This window comes from Salvelinus namaycush, chromosome 11 (genome assembly GCF_016432855.1).
Source record: "Salvelinus namaycush isolate Seneca chromosome 11, SaNama_1.0, whole genome shotgun sequence".
NCBI classification, from domain to species: domain Eukaryota; kingdom Metazoa; phylum Chordata; class Actinopteri; order Salmoniformes; family Salmonidae; genus Salvelinus; species Salvelinus namaycush.
In genome coordinates, this window is record NC_052317.1 from 45702047 (window position 1) to 45712046 (window position 10000).

General features: G+C 42.7%; 2 protein-coding genes across 2 annotated transcripts in view; both read left to right on the top strand.

The window, feature by feature from the left end:
• Positions 1 to 8809, top strand: part of LOC120055446 (CTD small phosphatase-like protein) — a 59108-nt gene extending 50299 nt beyond the window's left edge. Inside the window, exon 7 of the mRNA XM_039003309.1 lies at positions 8795 to 8809. Coding sequence (XP_038859237.1) covers positions 8795 to 8809 — 15 coding nt within the window. The remainder of the gene's footprint in view (positions 1 to 8794) is intronic.
• Positions 8810 to 9845: 1036 nt separating this feature from the next.
• LOC120055447 (protein Niban 1-like) overlaps positions 9846 to 10000 on the top strand; it is a 53939-nt gene continuing 53784 nt past the window's right edge. Inside the window, exon 1 of the mRNA XM_039003310.1 lies at positions 9846 to 9867. Within this exon, the coding sequence (XP_038859238.1) occupies positions 9846 to 9867 (22 nt within the window). The remainder of the gene's footprint in view (positions 9868 to 10000) is intronic.

A 10000-nucleotide genomic window follows, 5' to 3' on the forward strand; every position in this document is an offset into this window, starting at 1 on the left:
CACCCTCCTGTATTCTATCTCCCTGTATTCTGCCCTACTGTATTCTACCCTCCTGTATTCCACCCTCCTGTATTCTATCTTCCTGTATTCTGTCCTACCGTATTCTACCCTCCTGTATTCCACCCTCCTGTATTCTACCCTCCTGTATTCCAACCTCCTCTATTCCACCCTCCTGCATTCTACCCTCATCTATGTTACCCTCATCTATGTTACCCTCCTGTATTCTACCCTCCTTTATTCCACCCTCCTGTATTCCACCCTCCTGTATTCTACCCTCCTGTATTCCACCCCCCTGTATTCTACCCTCCTCTATTCCACCCTCCTGTATTCCACCCTCCTGCATTCTATCCTCATCTATTCTACCCTCATCTATGTTACCCTCCTGTATTCTACCCTCCTGTATTCCACCCTCCTGTATTCCACCCTCCTGTATTCCACCCTCCTGCATTCTATCCTCATATATTCTACCCTCATCTATGTTACCCTCCTGTATTCTACCCTCCTGTATTTCACCATCCTGTATTCTGCCCTCCTGTATTCTACCCTCCTGTATTCTACCCTCCTCTATTCCACCCTCCTGTATTCTACCCTCCTGTATTCCACCCTCCTGTATTCCACCCTCCTGTATTCTACCCTCCTGTATTCTTCCTTTCTGTATTCTGCCCTCCTGTATCCTACCCTCCTGTATTCTACCCTCCTGTATTCTTCCTTTCTGTATTCTGCCCTCCTGTATCCTACCCTCCTGTATTCTACCCTCCTGTATTCCACCCTCCTGTATTCCACCCTCCTGTATTCTTCCTTTCTGTATTCTGCCCTCCTGTATCCTACCCTCCTGTATTCTACCCTCCTGTATTCTACCCTCCTGTATTCCACCCTCCTGTATTCTTCCCTCCTGTATTCCACCCTCCTGTATTCCACCCTCCTGTATTCTACCCTCCTGTATTCTACCCTCCTGTATTCTACCCTCCTGTATTCTACCCTCCTGTATTCCACCCTCCTGTATTCTACCCTCCTGTATTCTACCCTCCTCTATTCCACCCTCCTGTATTCTACCCTCATCTATGTTACCCTCCTGTATTCTACCCTCCTGTATTCCACCCTCCTGTATTCCACCCTCCTGTATTCCACCCTCCTGTATTCCACCCTCCTGCATTCTATCCTCATATATTCTACCCTCATCTATGTTACCCTCCTGTATTCTACCCTCCTGTATTTCACCATCCTGTATTCTGCCCTCCTGTATTCTACCCTCCGTATCTACCCTCCTGTATTCTAACCTCCTGTATCTACCCTCCTGTATTCCACCCTCCTGTATTCCACCCTCCTGTATTCTACCCTCCTGTATTCTTCCTTTCTGTATTCTGCCCTCCTGTATCCTACCCTCCTGTATTCTACCCTCCTGTATTTCACCCTCCTGTATTCCACCCTCCTGTATTCTTCCTTTCTGTATTCTGCCCTCCTGTATCCTACCCTCCTGTATTCTACCCTCCTGTATTCTACCCTCCTGTATTCTACCCTCCTGTATTCCACCCTCCTGTATTCTTCCTTTCTGTATTCTGCCCTCCTGTATTCCACCCTCCTGTATTCCGCCCTCCTGTATTCTGCCCTCCTGTATTCTACCCTCCTGTATTCCACCCTCCTGTATTCCACCCTCCTGTATTCTACCCCCTGTATCCACCTCCTTATCCGCCCTCCTGTATTCTACCCTCCTGTATTCCACCCTCCTGTATTCCACCCTCCTGTATTCCACCCTCCTGTATCCTGCCCTCCTGTATTCTACCCTCCTGTATTCTACCCTCCTGTATCCTACCCTCCTGTATTCTACCCTCCTGTATTCTACCCTCCTGTATTCTACCCTCCTGTATTCTACCCTCCTGTATTCTGCCCTCCTGTATTCTACCCTCCTGTATCCTACCCTCCTGTATTCTACCCTCCTGTATTCTACCCTCCTGTATTCTGCCCTCCTCTAACTATGTCCCTCCATGCAGCGTTATCTCCATCAGAACATCCTGTCATTATGTCCCATGGAAACTCTCAGTGCAATTTGATCCATTTCAACGTATTAGCAGCTTCTTAAGGAATCAGATATGGAGCAGGTAGATATGGAGTGGGAGTCTCTCTCTCCTAGTCTTATTAAGGTAGATATGGAGTGGGAGTCTCTCTCTCCTAGTAAGACATGGGGAAACATAAACAGTGTTGTAGTATATAGTGAATACAGAGATAGTGTGCATGTTATAGTATATATTGTATACAGGATGGATACAGAGAGATGGTGACGAGATGTGGTATATAGGGAATACAGGATGGATACAGAGAACACTGATGTCACTGTCAGACACCCTTAATCTCCTCCACCTTGGTTTGTGGAACATGTTGAGTCAACCGCAAAATCTTGGTAGTGACACAGAGACTGTCATTCTGACGGTTTACTGAGAGGTAGAGAGAGAGAGAGAGAGAGAGCGAGAGAGAGAGCGAGCGAGAGAGAGACAGAGACAGAGAGAGAGAGAGACAGAGAGAGACAGAGAGAGAGAGAGAGAGAGAGAGAGAGAGAGAGAGAGAGAGAGAGAGAGAGAGAGAGAGGAGAGAGAGAAGAGGAGAGAGAGAGAGAGAGAGAGAGAGAGAGAGAGAGACAGAGGAGAGGAGAGAAGAGGAGAGAGAGAGAAGAGAGAGAGGGAGAAGAGAGAGAGAGAGAGAGAGGAAAGAGAGAGAGGGAGAGAGAGAGGAGAGAGACAGAGAGAGACAGAGACAGAGAGAGACAGAGGAGAGAAGAGAGAAGAGAGAGAGAGAGAGAGAGAGAGAGAGAGAGAGAGAGGAGAGAGAGAGAGAGAGACAGAGAGAGAGAGGAGAGGCCAAACCACGACCAACAACATTGGAACTTTATGGAACAAAAAGCCTTCACTATATCATCCTGGAATATCCAAGGCCTGAGGTCATCTGCCTTTGGCCTAAAGAGCAGGAACCCGGACTTCACCAAAGAAATCGGTAATGCAGACATTGTCATCCTGCAAGAAACCTGGTACAGAGGAGACGGACCCACTGGTTGCCCTCTAGGTTACAGAGAGCTGGTAGTCCCATCCACAAACTACCAGGTGTGAAACAGGGAAGGGACTCAGGGGGAATGCTAATTTGGTATAGAGCAGACCTAACTCACTCATTAAATTAATCAAAACAGGAACATTTTACATTGGCTAGAAATTCAAAAGGAAATTATCTTAACAGAGAAAATGTCCTCCTGTGTGCTACCTATATCCCCCCACTAGAATCCCCATACTTTAATGAAGACAGCTTCTCCATCCTGAAGGAGGAAATCAATCATTTCCAGGCCCAGGGACATGTATTAGTCTGTGGCGACCTAAATGCCAGAACTGGACAAGAACCTGACACCCTCAGCACACAGGGGGACAAAACACCTGCCTGCAGGTGACAGCATTCCCCCCATATGCCCCCTAGGCACAACTATGACAACATAACCAACAAAAAGGGTCACAACTCTGAATACAGGAGGGTAGAATACAGTAGGACAGAATACAGGAAGATAGAATACAGGAGGGTGGAATACAGGAGGGTAGAATACAGTAGGACAGAATACAGGAAGATAGAATACAGGAGGGTGGAATACAGGAGGATAGAATACAGGAGTGATGCATAGTGCCAACTGTAAAGTTTGGTGGAGGAGGAATAATGGTCTGGGGCTGTTTTTCATGGTTCGGGCCCCTTCGTTCCAGTGAAGGGAAATCTTAATGCTACAGCATACAATGACATTCTAGATTATTCTGTACTTCCAACTTTGTGGCAACAGTTTGGGGAAGCCCTTTCCTGTTTCAGCATGACAATACCCCCGTGCACAAAGCGAGGTCCATACAGAAATGGATTGTGGAGATCAGTGTAGAAGAACTTGACTGGCCTGCACAGAGCCCTGATCTCAAACCCATCGAACACTTTTGGGATGAATTGGAACCCCGACTGAGAGCCAGGCCTAATATGCCAACATCAGTGCCCGACCTCACTAATGCTTGTTGCTGGTTGGAAGCAAGTCCCCACAGCAATGTTCCAACATCGAGTGGAAAGCCTTCCCAGAAGTGTGGAGGCTGTTATAGCAGCAAAGGGGGACCAACTCCATATTAATGAGATGTTCGAGGAGCAGGTGTCCACATACTTTATGTCATGGAGTGTACTGTATGTAAAAACTACCTAGACAGATACTGTTATGACTAGTGTGTGGATAGAGATAACCTACTCTATAGTACCCAAAAGAGATAATATGATAACGTTATGACTAGCGTGTGGATAGAGATAACCTACTCTATAGTACCCAAAAGAGATAATATGATAATGTTATGACTAGCGTGTGGATAGAGATAACCTACTCTATAGTACCCAAAAGAGATAATATGATAATGTTATGACTAGCGTGTGGATAGAGATAACCTACTCTATAGTACCCAAAAGAGATAATATGATAACGTTATGACTAGCGTGTGGATAGAGATAACCTACTCTATAGTACCCAAAAGAGATAATATGATAATGTTATGACTAGCGTGTGGATAGAGATAACCTACTCTATAGTACCCAAAAGAGATAATATGATAATGTTATGACTAGCGTGCGGATAGAGATAACCTACTCTATAGTACCCAAAAGAGATAATATGATAATGTTATGACTAGCGTGCGGATAGAGATAACCTACTCTATAGTACCCAAAGAGATAATATGATAATGTTATGACTAGCGTGCGGATAGAGATAACCTACTCTATAGTACCCAAAAGAGATAATATGATAATGTTATGACTAGCGTGCGGATAGAGATAACCTACTCTATAGTACCCAAAAGAGATAATATGATAATGTTATGACTAGCGTGCGGATAGAGATAACCTACTCTATAGTACCCAAAAGAGATAATATGATAATGTTATGACTAGCGTGCGGATAGAGATAACCTACTCTATAGTACCCAAAAGAGATAATATGATAATGTTATGACTAGCGTGCGGATAGAGATAACCTACTCTATAGTACCCAAAAGAGATAATATGATAATGTTATGACTAGCGTGCGGATAGAGATAACCTACTCTATAGTACCCAAAAGAGATAATATGATAACGTTATGACTAGCGTGCGGATAGAGATAACCTACTCTATAGTACCCAAAAGAGATAATATGATAACGTTATGACTAGCGTGCGGATAGAGATAACCTACTCTATAGTACCCAAAAGAGATAATATGATAATGTTATGACTAGCGTGCGGATAGAGATAACCTACTCTATAGTACCCAAAAGAGATAATATGATAATGTTATGACTAGCGTGCGGATAGAGATAACCTACTCTATAGTACCCAAAAGAGATAATATGATAATGTTATGACTAGCGTGCGGATAGAGATAACCTACTCTATAGTACCCAAAAGAGATAATATGATAATGTTATGACTAGCGTGCGGATAGAGATAACCTACTCTATAGTACCCAAAAGAGATAATATGATAACGTTATGACTAGCGTGCGGATAGAGATAACCTACTCTATAGTACCCAAAAGAGATAATATGATAATGTTATGACTAGCGTGCGGATAGAGATAACCTACTCTATAGTACCCAAAAGAGATAATATGATAATGTTATGACTAGCGTGCGGATAGAGATAACCTACTCTATAGTACCCAAAAGAGATAATATGATAATGTTATGACTAGCGTGCGGATAGAGATAACCTACTCTATAGTACCCAAAAGAGATAATATGATAATGTTATGACTAGCGTGCGGATAGAGATAACCTACTCTATAGTACCCAAAAGAGATAATATGATAATGTTATGACTAGCGTGTGGATAGAGATAACCTACTCTATAGTACCCAAAAGAGATAATATGATAATGTTATGACTAGCGTGTGGATAGAGATAACCTACTCTATAGTACCCAAAAGAGATAATATGATAATGTTATGACTAGCGTGCGGATAGAGATAACCTACTCTATAGTACCCAAAAGAGATAATATGATAACGTTATGACTAGCGTGCGGATAGAGATAACCTACTCTATAGTACCCAAAAGAGATAATATGATAACGTTATGACTAGCGTGCGGATAGAGATAACCTACTCTATAGTACCCAAAAGAGATAATATGATAATGTTATGACTAGCGTGCGGATAGAGAGAACCTACTCTATAGTACCCAAAAGAGATAATATGATAATGTTATGACTAGCGTGCGGATAGAGAGAACCTACTCTATAGTACCCAAAAGAGATAATATGATAATGTTATGACTAGCGTGCGGATAGAGAGAACCTACTCTATAGTACCCAAAAGAGATAATATGATAATGTTATGACTAGCGTGCGGATAGAGAGAACCTACTCTATAGTACCCAAAAGAGATAATATGATAATGTTATGACTAGCGTGCGGATAGAGATAACCTACTCTATAGTACCCAAAAGAGATAATATGATAATGTTATGACTAGCGTGCGGATAGAGATAACCTACTCTATAGTACCCAAAAGAGATAATATGATAACGTTATGACTAGCGTGCGGATAGAGATAACCTACTCTATAGTACCCAAAAGAGATAATATGATAATGTTATGACTAGCGTGCGGATAGAGATAACCTACTCTATAGTACCCAAAAGAGATAATATGATAATGTTATGACTAGCGTGCGGATAGAGATAACCTACTCTATAGTACCCAAAAGAGATAATATGATAATGTTATGACTAGCGTGCGGATAGAGATAACCTACTCTATAGTACCCAAAAGAGATAATATGATAACGTTATGACTAGCGTGCGGATAGAGATAACCTACTCTATAGTACCCAAAAGAGATAATATGATAACGTTATGACTAGCGTGCGGATAGAGATAACCTACTCTATAGTACCCAAAAGAGATAATATGATAATGTTATGACTAGCGTGCGGATAGAGATAACCTACTCTATAGTACCCAAAAGAGATAATATGATAATGTTATGACTAGCGTGCGGATAGAGATAACCTACTCTATAGTACCCAAAAGAGATAATATGATAATGTTATGACTAGCGTGCGGATAGAGATAACCTACTCTATAGTACCCAAAAGAGATAATATGATAATGTTATGACTAGCGTGTGGATAGAGAGAACCTACTCTATAGTACCCTGACTGATGTGTGTCAATAACTACTCAGACAGAAGGATCAACAGACGTATTTCCACACACAGACAGGGGAATAATACAATTAAAAACAGAGCTACAATATTTCCCAACAACATAATGGGGAATATACTGTATTTGTATAATTTATACAATATATAACACAATATACCGCACCGCTGGGGTGTATTCATTACGTCTTGAAACGGAAACTGCTTACCGTTTAAGAACCAAACGGAAGCCAGATCACATTATAATACATCACATGAAGCCTCTCTCTCTACATCTCTCTCTCTCTCTCTCTCTGTCTCTCTCTGTCTCTCTCTCTCTCTCTCTCTCTCTGTCTCTCTGTCTCTCTCTCTCTCTCTCTCTCTTTCTCTCTCTCTCTCTCTCTCTCTGTCTCTCTGTCTCTCTGTCTCTCTCTCTGTCTCTCTCTCCCTCTCTCTCTCTCTCTCTCTCTCTGTCTCTCTCTCTGTCTCTCTCTCTGTCTCTCTCTTCATTGGCATGGAAAACATATGTTAACATTGCCAAAGCAAGTGAACTAGATAATAACAAAAGTGAAATAAACAACAAAAATGAACTGTAAACATTACACTACATTCCAAAGGAATATGATGTCTATATACAGTGTTCTAACGATGTGCAAATAGTTAAAGTACAAAAGGGAAAATAAATCAACATAAATATGGGATGTTCTTCACTGGTTGCCCTGTTCTCATGGCAACAGGTCACACATCTTGCTGCAGTGATGGCACACTGTGGAATTTCACCCAGTAGATATGGGAGTTTATCAAAATCAGGTTTGTTTTCTAATTATTTGTGGATCAGTGTAATCTGAGGGAAATATGTGTCTCTAATATGGTCATACATTTGGCAGGAGGTTAGGAAGTGCAGATCAGTTCCCACCTCATTTTGTGGGCAGTGTGCACATAGCCTGTCTTCTCTTGAGAGCCAGGTCTGACTATGGCGGCCTTTCTCAATAGCAAGGCTATGCTCACAGAGTCTGTACATAGTCAAAGTTTTCCTTAAGTTTGGGTCAGTCACAGTGGTCAGGTATTCTGCCACTGTGTACTCTCTGTTGAGGGCCAGTCACAGTGGTCAGGTATTCTGCCACTGTGTACTCTCTGTTTAGGGTCAGTCACAGTGGTCAGGTATTCTGCCACTGTGGACTCTCTGTTTAGGGTCAGTCACAGTGGTCAGGTATTCTGCCACTGTGTACTCTCTGTTTAGGGCCAAATAGCATTCTAGTTTGCTCTGCTTTTTTGTTAATTCTTTCCTATGTGTCAAGTAATTATCTTTTTGTTTTGGTTGGGTCTAATTGTGTTGCTGTCCTGGGGCTCTGTGGGGTGTGTTTGTGTTTGTGAACAGAGGTTTGGGAATCACTTCCTTTTAGGTGGTTGTAGAATTGAACGTCTCTTTTATTGATTTTGATCATAAGCGGCTTAATTCTGCTCTGCATACATTATTTGGTGTTTAACGTTGTACACTGAGAATATTTTTGCAGAATGTGTCCCATTTTGTGAATTCTTGGTTGGTGAGCGGACCCCAAACCTCACAACCATATGGATGGCGTAGAATGCCCTTCTTGCCTTGTCTTGTCTCTCAGATTGTTTTTTGTGTTCTCTAGGGCAACGGTGTCTAGATGGAATTTGTATTTGTTGTCTTGGCAACTGGACCTTTTTTGGAACACCATTATTTTTGTGTTACTGAGATTTACTGTCACGGCCCAGGTCTGTCAGAATCTGTGCAGAAGATCTAGGTGCTGCTGTAGGACCTCCTTGGTTGGTGACAGAAGCACCAGATCTGCAAACAGTAGACATTTGACTTGTGGTGATAGATTGTGGTGATAGATTGTGGTGATAGATTGCGGTGATAGATTGTGGTGATAGATTGCGGTGATAGATTGTGGTGATAGATTGCGGTGATAGATTGTGGTGATAGATTGTGGTGATAGATTGCGGTGATAGATTGTGGTGATAGATTGCGGTGATAGATTGCGGTGATAGATTGCGGTGATAGATTGCGGTGATATATTACGGTGATAGATTGTGGTGATAGATTGCGGTGATAGATTGCGGTGATAGATTGCGGTGATAGATTGTGGTGATAGATTGCGGTGATAGATTGCGGTGATATATTACGGTGATAGATTGTGGTGATAGATTGTGGTGATAGATTGTGGTGATAGATTGCGGTGATAGATTGCGGTGATAGATTGCGGTGATAGATTGCGGTGATAGATTGTGGTGATAGATTGCGGTGATAGATGGCGGTGATAGATTGCGGTGCTAGATGGCGGTGCTAGATGGCGGTGCTAGATGGCAGTGCTAGATTGCAGTGCTAGATTGCAGTGCTAGATGGCGGTGCTAGATTGCAGTGCTAGATTGCAGTGCTAGATTGCAGTGCTAGATGGCGGTGCTAGATTGCAGTGCTAGATGGCGGTGCTAGATTGCAGTGCTAGTTTATGACTGGACCCTCTGTGGTTTTCTCCATATGCGTTGTGTTGGTTTTCACACCGTTGACAGAGAGGAGTGGAATGAATGAGGCAGGGAGGAGTGGAATGAATGAGGCAGGGAGGAGTGGAATGAATGAGGCAGGGAGGAGTGGAATGAATGAGGCAGGGAGGAGTGGAATGAATGAGGCAGGGAGGAGTGGAATGAATGAGGCAGGGAGGAATCATGACGGACAGTCGTCACTCAGGTAGTGACAACAGAATGAATCATAGGAGAAAATAATAATTAAAATCGAACCACACAGTAGCAGATGGGAAGATGATCCACCATCCTGATCTCTGTGCTCCCGTTTCCTTTCATTTCACTTGTAGATTAATAGA